This window comes from Pipistrellus hanaki, assembly GCF_964339955.1.
Source record: "Pipistrellus hanaki genome assembly, chromosome: 9".
Classification (NCBI taxonomy): domain Eukaryota; kingdom Metazoa; phylum Chordata; class Mammalia; order Chiroptera; family Vespertilionidae; genus Pipistrellus; species Pipistrellus hanaki.
The window spans coordinates 39,997,187-40,018,966 of NC_140511.1; the positions used below are offsets into that span (position 1 = coordinate 39,997,187).

General features: G+C 40.5%; 1 protein-coding gene across 4 annotated transcripts in view; it reads left to right on the forward strand.

Annotated features, from left to right (window-relative positions):
• The window catches only part of PAK1 (p21 (RAC1) activated kinase 1), a 113,737-nt gene that overhangs the window by 69,514 nt on the left and 22,443 nt on the right, over positions 1 to 21,780 (forward strand). For all 4 annotated transcript variants that reach the window (XM_084895014.1, XM_084895015.1, XM_084895016.1 and 1 more), the window contains exons 3-6: positions 8,439 to 8,539; positions 9,017 to 9,164; positions 13,108 to 13,145; positions 20,161 to 20,277. In XM_084895014.1, the coding sequence (XP_084751140.1) occupies positions 8,439 to 8,539; positions 9,017 to 9,164; positions 13,108 to 13,145; positions 20,161 to 20,277 (404 nt within the window). The remainder of the gene's footprint in view (positions 1 to 8,438; positions 8,540 to 9,016; positions 9,165 to 13,107; positions 13,146 to 20,160; positions 20,278 to 21,780) is intronic.

The window sequence follows — 21,780 nt, forward strand, 5'->3', positions numbered from 1 at the left end:
ATTAGATAAATGAGATATTCTAAAGGTGAAGTTGGATCAGGTTGTCTATATGGGTAAAAACAATCTAGGCCAAAGAGCTGTAGCCCCGGAGGTACTTCTAGAAATCCTTACTGAGTAACCTTATGACAAATCTGGTCTGAAAACAAATCTCTTACCTCAAGGTTAAAGCTGCATCTCTCTAAATTCAAAGAACAGACTTCTAAGATGAAATGATCTTTTAACTTCTCTTTCATTCTCTAGTTATAGATTTTCCATACGTGCCCTGAGCTCATAGGTTTAAGATCCTAGATGGCTATGATTCATGTGTACATCAAAATGAAATTTTTTGAAAAGTGATTTTTACCTTTTGTTGGGAGCTTTTATTCGACCTATTTTGTGCTCAGTTGATATTGCCACCCAGCCAATCAGCATTGTTGACCTGCTGCTTTGGGCTTAACTTAGTCCTGGCAGGATACACATTTTCGCAGTCTTTAAAGTAGCGTGCCCTTTGTAAAATATTTGAAAGTGTATACCAGCTGCATAGAAAAATGGCCTAGAACTGGACTAAGATCACCTAGATTGAGTCCTACTGTGGTTGGCAGTTGACAGACTTGAGCAGACCAAGGACGCTGGGCCAGAAACAGGAGGTCACCCTGGTCCAAAGCCCTGGCTGCCTAGCAAGGAGCAAACCTGGGAAAACAAGGACCTCACCCCCTGGGTAACCTTTCCTCCTCTAGCATATTGCTGGTCATGTGGTTTAGACCTCTAACCCTTCATATCGACGATGGTCATGTGGTTGGGGCCCTCCCCTGGCATGTTGCTACCCTGTTTCCCCAAAAATAAGACAGTGTCTTATATTAATTTTTGCTCCCAAAGATGTGCTAGGTCTTATTTTCAGGGGATGTCTTATTTTTCCATGAAGAAGAATATGGTACACATTTATTGTTAAATGAAAATAAAGGAAATTTATTACCTGTATACGGTACAGTAGTACGGTAGTTGTCAACACAAACCAGACAAACTGTGAATCCTACAGTATCGAGAATTTACTCATTTATTCAATGACAATCATGTCATCATCTTCTGGAACATCATCATAACAATCCAATTCCTGAATTTCCTGGTGAATTTCTTGTGACTCCATTTCTTTCAGAATCAGTGGGCCAAATCTCTCATGTTTAGCCTGGGGGGGGGGGGCGGCTTATTTTTGGGGGATGCCTTATATTTCACTCAGAAGGAAACCTGTAAGTAGGTCTTATTTTTGGAGGATGTCTTATTTTCGGGGGAACACGGTAGTAATGCCCATGAGACCCCCTTCGACAGGGAATGAACAAGAGGGTCAGAAAATAGCCCACGTCAATGAAGTTTTGACCCACATCAAATATGTCTAGGCCTCAGCTGAGTTTTAGTGCTTGGCCCAGAAAAGCAACAAAACCAGACAAGCTACACTATGGCTGATATCAGGACCAGCTGCATTGACTAGTGACCCCTCCACGGAGCTGACCGATCAGGGGACACATTGGAAAGCTAATGAAATTCTGTTGAGATATTGAGATCCCCCTCTGGGGCTCTCCCTAAAATCTCCGTCCTTAGCATCCCTTCGGAGGAGGGCCAGTGAGCTCTCCCTGGAGTTGGCCTACACCTCTCCCCTCCCTGGTGGGTTAGCGTTACCTTTCTCTTTCCTAAGCTCCAAGGACCCTTCCTTTGCCTCTGTGACTTGTTTCCTAAGCCCATTTCTCCTACGGCTCACTTCTTTTTACCTCTGTGACTTTCTAAATAAACTTTTTCCTACAGTTTCAGTCATGGTTCTGAATTCTTTCTTAGCCAGAACTCAAGTACCGAGGTTGTTGAACTGAGGTCTGGTTTGACTCCACTGGTCTAACCCCTGGTGTCATTTTTTGCTGTCGGCACTGCCTATTGACATTTACTGTTATCTCCCCATCCCCTTACCTATTTATTTTGATCCCAGTATCCTTATCGGTAACATGGTAATAATTATAATTTCCACCCATCCTATACCATTAGTAAGCTTTTGTCATTTGACATAGTAGGTATAAAAGCATTTTCTAAACTATAAAACACTGTACAATTATGAAGTGTTTGTGTGTGTGTGTGTGTGTGTGTGTGTGTGTGTGTGTGTTTTACTAAAAACTTTATTATTTTATCTGATACCCACAGCAACTCATTTTCTGTTGGGGAGGCTGAGGAAAGTAAATTGTTCAAGGTCTCACCCGCTGGGAAGCGGCAGGGATGAGCGTGGAACTAAGTCTTCCTAAGTATGTGTTACATCCTAACATAACGCCTCTGTCAGCTGTTCTCAACCCAGATTACTCATCTGAGTCGCTCATGATGCTTTAAAAAAATACAGATGCCTGGGTTTCAGCCAGACTTTGGACCCAGAATTTCCAGAGGGGTACTTTTGGGTCTCTGAGAAGACTTGGGGAATAAGAAAGAAGAGTTCTCTGTGGGCTGTGGTGGTGACTGAGCTGGAGCTGGCAGTGGGGAGGATATCTGTGGGCATTACCTAATGCTGACCTCCAGCATGGCCTCAGTGTGTGCCTGGGGGATGCATAAATGATGGGAAGAAGCTGTCACTCAGGGCCTGTAATGGTGCTGAGCTGCAGAATTCCATGTGGGAGAGCCTGGTTCCTGTGGTCAGGGCCTGGAGCCTTTGGTTTATTCTAAGAAGTCCTGCAGCTTTTCGTTTGGAATCTTTTTCTGGCTACATGTTCACAACCAAAGTGGAATTATCTGAGCTTGGGAAGCATTTAGCAAAGTTAATTTTAAAACTGGACTATGTCAGTGTTTATCTCTCCAAGTTTGGAGTGTTTTACTGCCTTGAGTTCAGATTAGCTCAGCTGAACCAATGAGAGGTGCTTCTTAAAAATAAATCCTTTAAAAATATAAATAAGGCCAGTGTCTTGTGCTGAGAATTGGATAGCTGTATAGCAACATGGGACTTAAAATTGTCGGCCTTGTGGTTCAGAAAGCTGAGTAGACTAGGCCACAGATAGGGTTAAAATTAGGATGTGTGAGGTTGTAAGCTTGTTTCTCCACTTTATGTCCTCAAGCCAGGGATCTCTAGTTACAGGATGATTCTGCTTTCTGTTCAGCCAGTTCTCTGTTAATGAGTGAGATAGGAAATATTACTCTAGCACTCTTCCCTTCTCTTTTCCTTTCCTACTTTTTTTTTTTTTTTTTAGCATCTTAAAACAACAAATATTTATTATCTCAGCCGAAACCGGTTTGGCTTAGTGGTAGAGCGTTGGTCTGCGGAATGAAAGGTCCCGGGTTCGATTCCGGTCAAGGGCATATACGTTGGTTGCGGGCACATCCCCGGTGGGGGGTGTGCAGGAGGCGGCTGGTCGATGTTTCTCTCTCATTGACATTTCTGGCTCTCTGTCTCTCTCCCTTCCTCTCTGTAAAAAATCAATAAAATATATTTTAAAAAATATTTATTATCTCAGTTTTTGAGGTCAGTAATCCAGCTGGGAAGTTCTGATCCAGGTATCTCATAGGTTGCCATAGAGATGTCTCAGATACATTTTTATGTTAAAGATAAGTCAACTTACAAAGGTAACTTTAGCTTACAAAGCACAAACATTTTCTTTACCTTAGTGATCCTCAAAGTAACAATAACAATAATAAAAACAGTAGTTTATAACAGCCATAACACAGCAGTAATAACCTTAAAATAGTAAAAATGCATAGCTATTATTATCATGTGGGCCATGATTTTTTTTCCCCTCAAGAAGTTTACATCTTAGTTTAGGAGGTAAGCCTTCAAAAACCTCAAGGAATCATATTAGATAGGAAATAACTGAATAATGACTCAGTGTCTTGGGAATTCACAGAGGGAGGAAAGGTCAGGAAATCCATTTGGGAAGAAGTGGCACTTGAGCCAGTCTTTAAAAGATGGCTGACTGTTCAAAGGGAGAACGAGAGGAGGAGGTACTGTCTATGAAGCAGAGCCTCCTTCAGCGCTACCCTGTGTGTTTACCAGTGAGTGTTCAAGGACTTCATTTCCCTGGGGCTCCGTTCTGTACACCGCTCATCCTCTGAGCCGTTCTCTGTCTGTGACTTCTTTACCAAAATTCCTTTTGCATTTGCTATTCCAAGCCTAGGATGGAATATTAACATAATATAAATAATATGTAAAAATATAGTGATATAAATATAAAGCAAAAAATGTAAATAACACATAAAAATAACAGTTATTCTTAAGACACTTTTAAGTAACTAGATCAAAAGAAATTTAGGCACAGAAAGCAATTCCAAAGCCCTGCAACATGTCCCATGCATTCCTGTACGCAGGACAGATGGATTTATGTCATAAATGGCAGCTTAATTTCGGCCTTGGTAAGTCCTTAGCCTTCCCTCCCCGAGCAGCTGCTTCTGGAAGAAACATTGTGGAGTGGGTAAAACCTGTGGTCTTTCCAGATCAGTTTCTTTCACCTCATAATGTGCTTTTATGGTTCGATAGGTCATTTCTTTTTCATTTTTAACAATATATTTTTATTGGGTTCAGAAAGGAAGGGAGAGGGAGAAAAAGATAGGAACATCCATGATGAGAGAGCACCACCGATCAGCTGCCTCCTGCATAACCTCTACTGGGGATCCAGCCACACAACCTGGTCATGTGGCCTGACAGGGAATCAAACCATGACCTCCTGGTTTACTAGTATGGGTCAGTGCTCAATCACTGAGCAACACCGGCTGGACTTATTTTATCTGTTTTAATTTTTATTGATTTGATTGGGGTGATATTGGTTCATAAAATGATACAGGTTTCAAGTGTACAGTTCTATAATACATTATATGTCTATGATATTGTGTGTTCACTTTCCCTTTAGTGATAACCATACTATTATCTGTGTCTGTGAGGTGTTTTGGTTTTTTTCCCCCTCTGGCTTAATCCCTTCACCCTTTTGACCCAGTTCCCCAAACCCCTCCCCTCTGACAGCTGTCAGTCTGTTCTCTGTATCTATGAGTCTGTTTCTATTTTGTTTGTTTTATTCATTAGATTCCATATATAAGAGAAATCATGATATTTGTCTTTCTCAAATGGCTTATTTCACTTAGTATAATACTGTGACATATTGTCACAAAAGGTAAGGTTTCCTTCTCTTTTATAGCCAAGTAGTATTCTGTTGTGTAAATGTACCACAGATTTTTTATCCACTCATCTACTGATGGGCTTCCAAATCTTGGCAATTGTAAATAATGCTGCAATGAATATAGGGGTGTCTGTATTCTTTTGAATTAGTGTTTCAGCTTTCTTTGGATATATTCCCAGAAGTGGGATCGCTGGGTTGTAAGGCAGTTCCATTTTTAATTTTTGAGGAACCTCCATTCTGTTTGCCATAAAGGCTACACCAATCTGCATACCCACCAACAGTGCATGAGGAGACCCTTTTCTTCACTTCCTCCCCAATGCTTGTTGATTGTGGATTTATTGATGATAGAAATTGTGACAGGCATGAGGTGATATCTCAATGTGGTTTTAATTTGCATCTCTCTGATGGTTAGTCATGTCTCCTGGCCATCTGTATGTCTTCTTTGGAGAAGTGTCCATTCAAGTTCTTTGCCTAATTTTTAATCCGATTGTTGTTATTTTTGTGTGTTGTTATACAAGTTATTTATAAATTTTGTGTATTAACTCCTTATTAGATGTGTTATTGATAAACATGTTCTGGCATTTAATGGGTTTTTTCATTTTGCTGATGATTTCCTTCACTGTGCAAAAGCTTTTTAGTTTGATGTATTTCTCTTTGTTTATTTTTCTTTGTTTCTCTTGCCTGAGGAGATATATCAGAAAAAATATTGCTAAGAAAAGTGTCTGAGATTTTACCACCTGTGTTTTCTTCTAAGATTTTCATGATTTTGTGACTTACAATTAAGTCTTTAATCCATATTGAGTTTATTTGTATGTGGTGTGAGAAGGTGGTGTAGTTTAATTTTTTTCATCTATCTGTTCAATTTTCCCAATTTCATTTATTGAATAGACTGTCTTTACCTCACTGTATGTTCTTGCCTCCTTTGTCAAATATTAATTGACTGTAAAGGCATCAATTTATTTCTGTGCTTTCTATTCTGTTCCATTGGTCTATAAGTCTGTTTTTGTGCCAGTACCATAACAGTACCATGGCCTCATAGTATAGATTGATATCTGGTAGCGTAATTCCTTCAACTTTGTTCTTTCTCAAGATTGCAGTGACTGTTCGGCGTCTTTTGTGGTTCCATATAAATTTTTGGAAAATTTGTTCTAGTTCTGTGAAATACACTGTTGGTATCTTGCCAGGTATTGCATGGTATTATAGATTGTTTGGGGTAGTATAGACATCTTAATGTTGATAATTCTCCCTATCCATGAACACTGTATATGCTTGCACTTACATGTATCTTCTTCAGTTTTTTTCTTCAGTGTTTTATAATTCTCTGAGTGCATGTCTTTTACCTCGTTGGTTACATTTATTCCAAGGATTATTTTTGGATGCAATTGTAAATGGGATTGTTTTCTTAGCTTCCCTTTCTGATAGTTTATTATTGGTGTATAGAAGTGAAACAGATTTCCGGATATTTATTTTGCAGCCAGGTACTTTACTGAATTTATTTATCAGTTCTACTAGTTTTTTGGTGGGATTTTAGGGTTCCTTATATACAATATCATGTTATCTGCAAATAATGACAGTTTACTTCTTTTTAAATTTGGGTGCCTTTTATTTCTTCTTCTTGTCTGATTGCTATGGCTAGAACTTCAGTACTATATGGAATAAAGAGTGGTGAAAGTGGACATCCCTATCTTGTTCCTGATGTTAAGGGAAACACTTTGTTTTTGCTCTTTGAGTATGATGTTGGCTGTGGGTTGATTCTCAAACTTTTATACACACCCAATCATTAAGGATCTTATTAAAAGTTAAATTCTGGTTTAATAGTCTATGGTGGAGTTTGAGATATTAAAATTTAGATTCTGATTCGATAGTCTATGGTGGAGCTTGAGATTCTATGTGTTCAATAGTTTCCCAAGTGATGCTGACTGATGCCACTTTGAATAGGAAGTCTATAGGTTACTCCAACTGTTGTTTTCATTGGAGAGGACCAGAATGCGGATGATGGGCAACTCTTAGAATGATTCAGGCCAAAGATAACTGCCTGGTATAGGGTGGTGGCACTGAAGAGAGAGAAGAATGGATAAAATTGACCACCGTATAGAAGATAAATGCATTTGGAGAGAACAAAGAGAGAGCAGAATCATAAGCAGCAGCAGTTCATGAGAGGCAGAGTGACAGAATAGAAAGGCTATAAAGCTGGAAGTCTGAGCACCTTAGTTCTGGTTCCACATTTGCTTCTGAATTGCTCCGTGATGTTGGGCAGGTAACTTAATTTCTTGTATCCCCATTTCTTCTTCTGTCAAATGGGCACCATAATCACTGCTCTGCTTGTCACACAATTGTTTTGAGACTCTAGAGAATTAATATATGGGAAAGGGCCTTGCAATCACTAGAGCATGATACAAATACAAAACTAATTACATCTTCAGTGACCCTATTTCCGAATAAGGTCACATTCTGAGGCACTAAGAGTTGGGGAGACACGATTCAACCCCTAACAAGGGTACTTCAGCACTACAGCTTCTCTGCAAGGCCAGCAGGACTGTAGTGAGCATCTACTTTATGCCAGACCCTGCAAGTATTGGACTTAATGAGCCTTAAAGGTTTTAACCCAGAGAGGCAGCATAGCCTAGTGGTATAGAGGTCAGGCTCTGAGCCAGACTGCCTGGGTTTGGGCCTTGGCATGCCAATTACTAATCATGTGATTTTGGGCAAATAACTTAATCTTATTTATCTGTAAAATAAGGATGGTAGTACCTAAGTGATAGAGATGCTGTGAGGCTAAAGTTAATTAATACATAGGAAAGAATTTGAGCCATTGCCTGGTAAGCACCTGATAAAATATTGGCGACTCACATTATTAAATCTACTTCCAAATATAAAATTCTGTAATTGAACCTTAAAGAACTCCATGGTCAAAGCCCTAGTAAGTAGGACGCAGGCTATAGAAGCTCATTGAATAGAGGATGTCAGGGCTGGAAGTGTCCTTAGAGACAGCCTACTGGAGCCTTCACTCTTTACAGATGGGGGGGAAACCAGGCTTCCGAAGAAGAAAGGGAATTTCCTGGATCAGAGGGCTCATTTGTAGTACAAACAGGACTATTAACTCTGATGAGTGTTCTTTCTGTGCCTCCCTTAAGTTAGACAAAAAATTAAGTCTTCACTCGTGCATTGAGCATCTATTCCAGTGTAAGCCCAGCATTGGGCTCTGTAAATACAGATATGAAATAGATAATTCTTGGCCTCTAAAGGAGCCTACAGATCAACAAAAGAGCTAAATAAGCCTAAACATGTAATAATGTTTCTGTTTCTTTTTAAAAAATTTCCTTTTCTCTGTTTCTTTTGCAGCAAACAAAAAGAAGGAGAAGGAGCGGCCGGAGATTTCTCTTCCTTCAGACTTTGAGCACACGATTCACGTTGGGTTTGATGCTGTCACAGGGGAATTTACAGTAAGTCCCAGGCCACAGAAAGGCCTTCAGAGTTCTGGCTGTGCCCTGTGAGAGGCAGTCCTTTCTATTCTTCCTGATGGCTTCTGTCTGCTTGAGACCCTCGTTACTATCTTCTTTTATTCACGAGAGGGACACTTGACCGGTCTCCAAAATTGCACCAAAGCAATCCTTTGAATCTTCATTTCTTAAATAGAGCTCTGTGAGGTGGCCTTTTGGCAGCAGGCTCTGTTCTGGGACAAATCAGACATGGTTCCTATTCTAAAAGAGGATTAGCCTGGTGAAGGAGCAAAATCTCAAGAAGTGACTAATCCAATGAAGTAAGTCTTATAAAAGAGGCTTGTGTAGCACTCGGAGGGTATAGAGAGAAAGGAATGACTATAATTGCCCTTGGCTGCTAGCAGGTATCAGAGGAGCGCTGATTTTCCTTTAGGCCCCCTGTGACTATCCTCCTGACAGCTTTGCATGTCTCTCTCACAGGGGATGCCAGAACAGTGGGCCCGCTTGCTTCAGACATCAAACATCACGAAGTCGGAGCAGAAGAAAAACCCGCAGGCTGTGCTGGATGTATTGGAATTCTATAACTCCAAGAAGACCTCCAACAGCCAGAAGTACATGAGCTTTACAGGTACAAGATTGCGTGCGCACAGGGCAGCCTGGGAAAAAGGATTTTTCTTGTGGGTGGGAAAGAGCCTGCTGGCCTGGGGTGAGAGAAGAAAGTATTGGAAAGAGTGGAGACGGTCCTTCCGCTAAGACAGGATTTTGGAATTTGAGAGCCAAGGCAATGGGTTTTGCATCACACTTGAGTCTTGACTCTGAAACGGCACAATTAAAAAAATATGACATGAAAAGACATACACTTTGTGGTAGAAGATCTAACTTCTGACACTCACTAGCCTTCAACGGTCACTTCATTTCTTTGAGCCTCAAAATGGGCGTAATTATTCCTATCTCTGGAGGCTGTAGTGAGGAGAAAATGAGCTCATTGATGCGAAAGTCCTTTATAGGTTATAAATGATGCCATGGAAATATAGCCATCATTATCGCCAGTATCTTTAATATTGTTAAGTTATTTAATAACACATTTAATGTGTACCTTTTAAGTAGGCAAGCCCAATTTCTTCATCAAGGCACTGATTTTTATCAGTCAAGTGAAAAACAGGTCAGCAATAATAAATGTGCTTCAGATATACTCCCTATGTAAGGGACGATGGTTCCCAGGGTTGTCTTTTATAGCAGAATTGAGATTAGAAGCCGGGCACCCTTTGAGTTTACTACTTGCCTCTAGGAACTTCATTTGGGGAACCTCCTTTCATAGTAGAGAAATTTTCTTTTCCTAGACAAGTCATGAGAAGGCCTACATTTCTGGAGACTTACCTTTTGTGTAGCATCTTAGAATGTCAGAGCAAGAAATAGCCTTAGGATGTATATCACTTCCAGTGCCCCACGTTTTGCAGACAGAGCCAAAAACGGCTTTTCTGATGTGTCTGATTTAGTGGCAGAGCTGGTCTCTGACCTCCGAGTTCAGTGCTCTTTCCGGAGTCCACGCTGTCTTTTTCGAAGGGCAGTATTACTGGGGAAGGTGAGAACCAGGGTGAACCAGCTCATTTTGAAGGATGCTTTCCCAGCAAGTATCTGGCTTGTATCAAAGGGCACAGATGGCGAGGATGACAGACTGCAGCTTCACTCATGCTGCCATCGTGGTGCCCAGGAGAGGGTCATGCATGTTCCCAGCAGTATTTCCTTCCTCACGTCTGGCCCCGCTGGGCCTGCCTTATTTCTCGTGTTGAAGGACTGGGGCATTCCAAGGAGGAATTGGGGTTGAGGGGTGGTGCGGGGCGAGTTTTCCAGGCAGGAGAGTAGAGCTTGGGTTCTACGGATTTTGTCAGGGAGATGTGAGATTAGAGCTGGCTTTGAAAGCCTCAGCTGCAACGTCTTTGGAAAACTTTCTGTTTTATGTTTACATGTAGATGTGAAAAAGTGACATATATGTAAATGGAAGCATAGCTCTGTGGGTTTTCATGCGTTTGGAATTAAAACCCACTTAAGTATTTATGAATGAATGCTATACAATCCAGGTAATTGTGTGTATACTCATCTATGTATGCATATGTGAGTAACACGGAGTATATGTGAGTGAAATTTTTAATTTTCTAGAAGTTGCAGACTAGGACCAACTCCAGGCAAAATTTTATGTTTGGCTTGGTTTATTTTTAAAGTCATCTTTCTCCTTTTTCTGTTTCTCCTCTTCTCATACTATTATGATAACACTACCTCAATCTATATATGCTTGTATGTATGTGTGTGTGTGTGTATATATATATATATATATATATATATATATATATATATATATATTGTGTGTATATATATATATATATATATATATATATATATATATATATGATTTCATTTGATTCTCATTGTGGCCTTGTGAGATTGGTAGGGCAAGGATTATTATCCCCAGCTTACAGACTCAGAGAAATTAATTAGGCTTAGAGATACTAAGTGAATTGCTCTGGGTGATTCAACTGATAAGGTGGTGGAAGTGTGTTTTAAATTCGGGCCTTTCAACCCTTTGTGGGTTTATAACCCAAGCATAATCTTTCATGCCAAATTTTGTCAACTTTTATATTTTTTTTTCTCAGCATTTTATTTTCTGTGCTGATTAACAAAAAGTAGTGTAGGGAGTTTAAACCTACGTTGCCAGTGATTTATGCAATCTTATTTTAAAAATATATATTTTTATTGATTTCAGAGAGGAAGGGAGAGAAAGAGAGAGAGTTAGAAACATCAAGGATGAAAGAGAATCATTGATTGGCTGCCTCTTGCATGCCCCCCACTGGGAATTGAACCTGCAATCTGGGCATATGCCCTGGATCAGAATCGAACCCGAGACCCTTCAGTCCACAGGCCGACATTCTATCCACTAAGCCAAACCAGCTCCCGTCATTTGTGTAATCTTGAGCCCATTTCTCTTCTTCTCTGAACCTTAGTTTCCTCATTGGTAAGATTAAGGGACTGGCGATCCTCTCTACTCTGTCCTGTGCTATGGAATTTGATTTTGATATGTAGACATGGTACATCTTGGTTAAAAGGAACAATGTTTACTTGTTTCTTTTATGGACCAGAAAGATTTATTATCACGATACCCAGTCCTCAAAAACACTAGCATCAGGTTGGGGTTGTGCAGTGAGGACATAGTATTGCGCTTTGTTTTGCCCTACGTTGATGTCTTTTGGACAAAAAGAACTAATGAGTTATTTTTAAAGTGCATCCTGAATTGATCTCACCAGAGTACAGCTGGCTATTCAGGGTTTGTTTTAAGAACATTTTGTCATAGCTTGTGGGTCCATTATTTGTCATAGGACAGAAGAAGTACTACCTGGTACTTTCTTATATAACGGGAATTGGGGTCTTGGACATTCTCTGGGCTTGGTTCTTGGTGAGGAATGTGTTGGATTTGGTAGAATATTTTTTCTCTTTAATTCCAGCGAAGCTTCTTGAATCAGCAAAGTCACTTTAGGAATTAAAGAATAAAACCGAATGCAATACTTCGTCTTTAAACTTATTTTCTTGCTAAAAATCTCCATTGAGTGTATGTTTCATATTTCATTAAATCTAAGATATCACTAATTTTAAGAGGCATCATTATTTTATATACCACTAAAGAAAAAAGGTTGCCAATTAAAACATGAAATGTGCCCTGGCTGGGTGGCTCATTTGGTTGGAACATCGTCCAGCACACCAAAAGGTTGTGGGTTTGATCCCCAGTCAGGGTGCATACGGGAAGCAACTGATCGATGTTTCTCACATAGGTATTTATCTCTCTCTCTCTCTCTCTCTCTCTCTCTCTCTCTCTCTAAAAGTCAGTAAAATATATCCTTGGGTGAGGAATTAAAAAAAAAAAAAAGGCTTTATAGGACACATCTCTTTTATAGAGATGTTAATGTGAAAAAACATCTCAGAATCAGTGAAATATGGTAATTACCTTACTGTGGAAGCTTGACTCTATTATTAGAAACAAGATTCTGCCTTTAATTAGACTTGACATGATTAATGCCTCTCATTTCCTGAGCCTTCGTCTTTCTCTCCCTGTGGGGAATAGACATGAATGTAGAGGATCCTTTCTAGAAGCCCAAGCTGCAGGCTGGTCATAATTTGTCATGGGTGCTCAGGACAACCTAGCCCTGAGTCCTTTCTTCCTTTTAGATTCAGGCCTGGTGACGATAGTGTTGCTGATGTGGATACAGTTCTATCACAGTATTTAGAGTTTGACCAGAATTCAGATCTTGACTCCTATTTAACAACTGTGTGTACCTTGGGCAGATGACTTAACATCTCTGAACCTCAGTTTCCAAATCTATAAAAGGAAACCAGAAATCTATTGAGGATAAGGGAGGTAATATGTATAATGTGCCTAGCATGGTATTGGGCCGATAGTACCAGGAATGCTGTTGTCATTCTCTGAGTCCGGCAAAGGCTTGACTGGCTAGGCTTCCTTAGCTCTCAAGAGCAGATGCACTGAAATTGTTTACTGACCGAGTCCCTGGTCTTTTTTTCCTTTGCAGATAAACTAGCTGAGGATTATAATTCTTCTAACACGTTGGTAAGTCTTCATTTCATCTATTCTGATATGGGCAGGTGTGGTGGTTAGGGTCAAAGACATTGTGGCAGATGCAGAGCCTAGGCTGGGAGGCCCTCATATTGGTCCCTACCGCACTCGGGGCCTCAGAGTCCCTATCTATACCGGGAACTTCAAAGGAATTGGACTCAGTCAGTAGATATCCCTTCCAGCTTTAATTTTTTATTTCATTTTTTAATGTTCTAGAAATCCCAACCTCGGAACCAGAAGAACTGGCTTTTAGGCTCAGTTTTTCATTTGTCTTTGAAAGCCAGTTTCTGAGCTTGGGCTTTTTTAATCAATAAAAAGAGGATGATATGCTTTGCCTTACCTGGACATGCCTTCAAAAACCTGAGTTTAGAAGAGAATTCCCGCTCTTTGGTTTGGGTATACAAAACCAGGATTACGACTCATGATTGAAGGCGGCATATTCTGTCCATTTAAGGTGTCCCCTGAAGCTGTAGTAAATGCCCTGTCAGGAAGGGCTGAGGAGTAAAACTCAATGACTTCAAAGATCCCTCTTGGTGTGTGTGTGGGGAGGGAGGGAGGGGGCTTGGAGACAATGGGAAGATATGTACACATGTAATACCTTAATCAAGAAAAATATTGATTTATTGATTATTGATATAAAAAACAAGATCCTTTTGCCTCTTTCAGCTTACGAGTTCTATTTTCCAGAGCAAATAAAATATGATGATATGTTTGAAAGGGTCTTTAAATAGTAAGCTATCATATGAAATTGAGAAGGGTTGATGGCAATAGGTATCAGATTCCCAGGGTGCGTTGTTTTCCCCTATTCATTCTTTCATCGATTGAAGATATGTAATTAAAAGATGGGAAGCATTTGCACATGTAATGATCTCTGGGAGGTTCTTACCACTGTTGAATAGTGAATTACTGGAGAAAGCCGAGCAGTGCTTTGTGGCTCAGATATCTTTATTCTTTTATGGGAGGAGTGGCAGCTCTCATATATTGAGTGTCCAATATGTGCCAGGCACTGTACTAATAATTAGACCTCACAATTACCATGTGAAGGAAGTATTCTCATTCCCATTTCACAGGTAGAAAAATAGTTTCCTAGAGACTCATAATTAGCTATTATTGTTACAGAAGACCAGAGAAGAACCAAGCAATGCTTAGAAAAATGGAGTTATTCTTTATTATGCACGGGCGCTGAAGGGGGGGGGGGAAATCTTTCAAATTCTGAGCAGCATCATGGAGGAAGTTGTCCCTTTTTATATCTTTTTCAGTCCTTTGTCTCCCAAATATAGGGTGTTTCCGGTCCCCTTTGCAAGTTCTTAAAGATCCCTATGTGCTGGGGCTTTGAGACCTGAACCAAAGGCCTGGCCTAGTGCCAGCACCGATAACTTCGTCTGGGGAAGGTTTATGGCCTCTCTAAAAGGGAGTAAATAGGTCTTGCAGGACCAGACAGTTAAAGGGGCAGTGATTAGATTCAGATGGCTAGCCCCCCAAAATATCTCTTTTCTCCCATCATTATGGCAGAACCAGATTAGAACTAGGGTCTTCTGAGTGCTAGTCCAGGGTTCTTTTCTCACCGAGGCAGGGAACTGAGAGAGAAGATGGCAGAGAGATCTCATAAAGGAGACTGCAGTAAAGCCATAGCCGCATCGTTTGTTAGTGAAGAGGGGGAGGGGCCCTGGGGCTCAGGCCATATGGCAGAGAGGATAACACCTGCTTGCTGAAAACCTGTACTGGCTTAGTAACTACAATTAAAGCCACTCAGGCTGTCAAGGACATTTCCCCTCCCAATTCAGAACATTTGTCCCTGTGGCTCAGTACATGATATCCTTACTAGTTTTACCTGAGGGATATGGTTTCTATTGTGGTAGCATGTCATTATTTCCCATATTGGTTCCATACAGGTCATTTCATTTGATTTGTGAAATAATTGGACAGGATTGTTATCTCCCCATACCACAGGTTAAGAAATCGAGACTCAGGGAAATTAAATGACTTGCTCCCTATCCTCGAATGAGCTAATAGTGGAAACCAATGCAAAATTCAGTTCTCCTGATCATTCATTTACTCCTTCATACTATAAATATTTACTTAGCACCTTCTTTGTGCCAATGTGTTGGTGATAGAAAAATGTATATGCACTATCTCAGTCCTTGAAAGAGAAATTAACAGAAGACTATAGGGATAAAGGCTGCAAGAGAGGTATAAATAACGTACATTGGGATTCATATTTGATGGAGTGATTTATTCTGCCGAGTAGTACAGAGGAGTTTGAACAGAGTTGTTGGGACTAAATGATTTGTTCATGTAACAGACATGATTATTAAGGGCTTCTGGCTCTAATATTATATTTGTGGCATTGGTCTGAGATCTCAGATTGTATGCCTTGTAGTTCCTGAATTCTCATTTATGAAATGAACACCTACTGTGTGATAGACTGGGGAGTCAAAGACTGGTCAGGTTTTTGCTCTTGGTCTCACAGTACATGAGGAAACCGGACACATAAACAAAGATTTATAATATAGTGTCAGGTAAACACAGGTAGTGATACCAGGCAGAGAAAAGGCAATGCTTTTTAAAAAAATGTTTTTATTTACTTATTGTGTGAGTGAGAGACTTTGATTTGTTGTTCTACTTATTTATGCATTCATTGGTTGCTTTTTATGTGTGTCCTGACCAGGGATCAAACTGGCAACAGTGGCGTATTGAGAGACAAAACTCTTACCAACTGAGCCACCTGGAAGGGCAGTGCTTTCTTACCTGAGGTGGCATAAGCAAAAGCCAAGTTGAGGATCCATCATTTCAGACCAAAGAACTTGGACTTAGTGCTGGAGCTAAGGAATATTTTAAATAGGAGACTGGTATAGTTTGATTTTAGTCTAAACTAATTACACGAGGATAAAAAAAAGAATTCTTAGAAATTAAAAGATATTATTGAATAAATAAATTCACAAGGATTAAAAGCCAAATACATCTAAGGCCACATTAATGATATAAACTATAAAAAAGATGGAAAACCAAGGATAAAGGACACAGGGGGTTTAGGCAAGGAGATTTAAGAAGATTCAGAGAACCGAGGCATTAGAGTGAAAAGTAATCAAAGGAAGAAATTGGAATCCTCCTAATGCTGGTGGGAGCGCACAATGGGGCAGCCTCTGTGGAAAACCGTCTGGCAGTTTCTCAAAAGGATAAGCATAGGGTTACCATCTGACCTCACAATTCCACTTCTGAGTACATATCCAATAGATATGAAAACATACATTCACACAAAAATGGGTGCATGAATGTTCATATGAGCATTATTCATAACAGCCCCAAAGGGAAACAACCCAAATGCACATCAATTGATGAATGGTTTTTTTAAAAAGTATTATATCAATACAATGGACTATTAGTTAGACACAAAGCAATATAGATTTCCATTGTGTAGTTGTACCACTGTTTTTTAATCCACTCATCTGCTAATGGGCACTTAGGCTGTTTCCAAATTTTAGCTATTGTAAATTGTGCTGCTATGAACATACGGGTACATATATCCTTTCTGATTGGTGTTTCTGTTTTCTTTGGATACATTCCTAGAAGTGGGATTACTGGGTCAAATGGGAGTTCCAGTTTTAATTTTTTGAGGAAACTCCATGGGCAAAGCTTGACCTGTATACCTAGACTGCAGAATCCTCAAAAGGCTCAGAATTTATAGCACCTCTGAAACTCGAGATGAACGGGAGTAGGCAGGGAGAGAACTAATGACAGATGCAGTTAAAGCTATTTAAGATGCAGTTAAATGCCTAAATCTCTTCCTCCACTCTAAGCCATTGAGTGATTGTCCTTCCCGGCCCTAGCAGAAACTGGCAATTCATTCTCTGGAGAAGGTAAAACCAAGGTTTTCTGGAGAGGATGTCAGACACAGTGAAATAGAAGAGCATCATACCAAAACCCGGGTAATTAAGTGAGTATATGCATACTGCGTGCTCACCCTCTCTGCGTACGAGGCTCCTAGAATACTATTAGTCAAACTTTTATTCTTAAAGGAAGAGATTAGAAGATTCTTCTCTGGATCTGACTGGCCTACATTCTAAAGACAAAACGGGGTGCTTCTCCAAATGGTCCAGTTGGATTCTTCTACAGTGTTACTCACCAACCAACCAACCAACAGAAAACTAGATTCTGGTGATGGCCACACAACTCTAAAGATTTATTAAAATCATCGAATTCTTCCTTCTGCCAGAAATACTCTTTTTCCCAGTGAATCCCCTGGCTTGCTCTCTAAGTTCATTCAAGCCACTGCTTATATGACTTCTCATTAGAATAATTTGCCTGAGTACTTTATTCTGTTTAAAGTAATAGTTCCCTCCTTGCAACCAATCCCTACTCTCATAGACTATCATATTACTACTACTGGAAATGGTTAATTTTGACTGTTTCCTCTCCTAAAATATAAAGCATAAGCCAGGGACTTTATTTTTTTCTTTAGGATAGCCCCAAACTGTCAAAGAGAGCCTCGTAGTCAGTGAGTGAATGAATGAATGAGTTAAAATCACTGGCTTTTTACAAAACAGAGGTTTGTGGTTATTAGACAGAACGATAATTTAATTGATTACTTATGTCTTCCTAGCTCCTTACTGTTTACAGAGCTCTTGTGTTCACCTCACTTTATTTCGTCCTCCTGAGGGCCCTCTAAGAATTTTAATTTCAAAGAATTCTTTTTTATCCTCCAAGATGTTAGTTTAGACTAAAATGCACATCCTCAACTAGGGAGCTGCTGTCATTATCCCCATTTTAGAGATGAGAAACATGTGGCTTAGAGTAGGACAGCCTTGACCGAGGACACAGGGATAAGAAATAAAAATTTGGGATAAAAACCTGTAGCTCTTGATTCTGATAGTTGTGAATACTACCACCCAAAGCTTCCTCCTGGGAAAACAGAATGTGTTGCTAAAGGAGATGATGAAATCTCCTTCTCTACAGAGTTGTAGAGAACAAACACATCTAGTGTTTATAGTATACATCAGGATGCCCCAAGGCAACAACCCATGTGAAGAGGTAGCCAACTTAATTTCCATTTTGGGTTTCTGGTTAAAGTACGTTGAGAGGAATAGTGGGGAGGAAATAAATTAGTATAGCCTAATTGGTTTGCTGGATTCAGCTTTGATTGCAGCTTTGATTCCGGTCAAGGGCATGAACCTTGGGTGCGGGCACATCCCCAGTAGGGGGTGTGCAGGAGGCAGCTGATTGATGTTTCTGATTCTCCCTCTGCCTTCCTCCCTTTAAAAATCAATTCTAATTTATATGTAAATTAGAATAGCAAAATATCAAAATATATAAATATATGTTTTGAGCCCTGGTCAGTGTTACTCAGTGGTTAGAGATTCGGCCTATGGACTGAAGGGTCTCAGGTTTGATTCCCAGTCAAAGGTGCATACCTGGGTTGCAGGTCCAATCTGATCCCTGGCCCTGGGTTGAGGCTCGAGCAGAAGGCAGCTAATTGATGTTTCTTTCTTTTTCTCTCTTTCTCCCCCTTCCTCCCTCTCTTCCACTCTGTCTAAGAAAAAAAAAAAATCAATGGAAAAAATATCCTTGGGTGAGGATTAACACCCCCCCTCCAAAAATAAATAAATATATATATATATATATATATATATATATATATATATATATATGTATTCACTTTGACAGGGAAAGAACCTCTATTGGATTGTAGGACTGAAAGTGACTCATTATAATTATACTACTACTTTTCTCCACATTCCTCAAGTGATAAAACTTGAGACCAAAAGGATAAATTCATTGCTTACAGTGACACAAAGCTTGTTGCTTTCATGTGCCTGGCACTGAAAGTTTTAGTTATGCCTAGTACCTTAGTATGTCACATGTGGTAAAGGCCAGCCTGCCACACGGTAACAGTAGCTCTAGTCTAGTATTCCTCTAGGTAAGTTCCCACCTATCCCCCTGTCATTCTGACCCCCTGCTGTCCTCTCTCCAGAGGCCCCAATGGCAGGCAAAAGGGCAACTCACCCTCTGTCTCCTCTATTCGGTGATGAGCTGCTCAGGACATGGACCACCCTTTTCATCTTTGTATCTTTATGCCAACAGTGTCCATCACAGTATCTTACTGAGCACAGCGTAGGTGCCCTGAAAACATCTGAAACTGTTGAATCATGTCTACATGTATTAGAATCTCTCTGTTGCCTCTTGGGTCCTGTGCTGTGATCATTTAATCTCCATCAAACATCTCAGGTTTTGGAGCTATTTTGTCTCTCAAATCTGTGGTATAAACAGCAACGGTATGATATTTTTGCCTGGACCTGCCCCCAAACATGTTGTTTTTGGCCCAGCTTTGTTACAGTTTGCATGTGAAAATCCTGTTGCTGAGATTAGAGCAGATCCAATTAGTCATGCTGCCAAGGTTCATTCCAGGACCAGTGAAATGCATAGTAGCCAGTCTTGGGAGAAACGCATTGTTCTCTTGAGACAAGGGGCTCCTGAGGTTCTGTATCTTCCGGTTGAGGCGAGGGCACCTGTGGACCTACTCGGTGTGCGAGAGGTTTTGGTAAAGAGAGGAAAAGGAGAGGCAGGTGCCTGTCTGGATTTCCATTCACCATATCAGAAAGGGGTAAGGAATGTAATGATAAACTTGGTAGAATTCCAAACTTCTCATCCCTTCCCTACATGTCATATTTTATTACCTGTTCAGTGTGGGGAGAAAAATTCATAGACGAAGAAGGAGCTACGTGCTTGTCTTCAGGGTCTGGATTGGGGAAGGCAGGTAGAAGCGCTGTCACCTGGCTTCCCAGTCCCCAGGTGGCTTTGGATGGGAGAAAGGGACTGAGTGGATAGTGGTAACTGAACGAGAGGGAAGCCGACCGAGTTCCTGACTGGCCTCACAAAGGTGAACAGCTAGGAGGCTGATGTGGGTTTCAGAGGGGGTGTCGGGATGAGGTTTCTTTGGTGAGGGGTGGGGAGATTTCGGTCCTGTGTCTTAAAGCTGGACCTGATGGAATCTGGCTTTTTCTCCGCGGTACAGAACGTGAAGACTGTGTCTGAAACCCCCGCAGTGCCACCGGTTTCAGAAGATGAAGACGACGATGATGATGCTACCCCACCTCCCGTGATTGCTCCACGCCCAGAGCACACAAAATCTGTGAGTCTTTGGGGACGAGATTTATTACAGTTTGGAGCGGGAGGTTGGGGCTGATGCTCGTGGCCTAGAGGTTTTATACTCGGGTAGTGGTCCTTAGACTTAGGCGTTGGTGAGATCACTGAACCAATTTGATTGAAAGGTACTTTCTTTATAATTAAAGACAGTGAGCCATATATATATATATATATATATATATATATATATATATATATATATATATATATATATATATATATTATCATGGGTTTGCAGATAGCCCCAAAGTGTCCTAAACAATTGGTGTGTACACTGTCCCAGCCCTCATTAACTTAGTCTGTTCTCCGCAGACAGGAAGATACACAGAATTGATGTTGCTTAGTGCATGACTAACATAAACGATTCCAGTCTCCTGGGAAGCAACAAATTAGCCGGCTGCAGATCTTCTCTTCTCTGTCAAATGCACAGCATTCAGCCTCTTAGACCGTCACCGGTGATACTGAAAGACCCAAGAGAGTCGATAAATACGTTAGTGCTATTAATATGCTGGATATCCGGATGCCTGATATTGGCAGTGATCTTTACTTAACTTCCTAGGAGCTTCTTCCATCTCAGAACAGCCACAGTCCTTCTGTCCTCTCTCTGACAACAGGGGTTCATGCCTTCTACTTAATTTAGCTTCAGTGAGCATTGACCTATTATCAGATAATACTCTGCATATATAAAACTTGGACTTTTTATTATGACAAGAGCTTTGTAACGAAAGAACAATCTAGGGCTTAAACCCTGTGATAGTACAAAAAAAAGGTTCCTTTGAGTTAAGCATTCAGGGAGGTGTTTTAGCAGAAGTTGGTTGGCTGATTGTGGGAGATGCTGTGGAGGAAATTGAAGGGATTAGATGACCTTTTAGGATAAGGATTTATAATCTGTGGAATCACCCTTGCAGTAGGTCCCCATAGCAATCGTTTCTATAAAGGCACTGATCATTCCCAATTTATAGAAAAAGCAGCTGAGATTTGGAAAGGTAAATTGAGCTACCTAAAGTCTCTTAGTAACCAAAAGAGCCAGGATTGAAAGCAGGTAATTTATTCTAAATCCAGGCTGCTTTCCACTGTAGCACAGTGGCCTTTTTGTGTGTGCAGGTCTGTGCCGGGAGCCAGACAAGGAGACTACTAGAGAAGAAAAAGGCAGGGTTTGTACCCTCAATGAGCTTTTTTAAAATTCAGAGAACTAAACAAGAAGGACAAGGCATGTCCAGCCGTTGTAGCTCAGTGAGCGTCGACCCATGAACCACTCAGGGCATATGTCCTGTTTGTTGCAGGCTCGATCCTCAGTGTGTGGCATGTAGGAGTTAGCCGACCAACGAACCTCATCATTGCTGTTTCTCTCTCTCTCTACCTCTATTTGAAAATAAAAATAAAAATGACAGAACATGAAAGTACATGCCTGAGGTGCCAGGGATATCCTTTGTCTATAGGTAGAAGATAGAAAATGAAGAAGTCATTATGCTAGAAGTCAGGAAAGAAG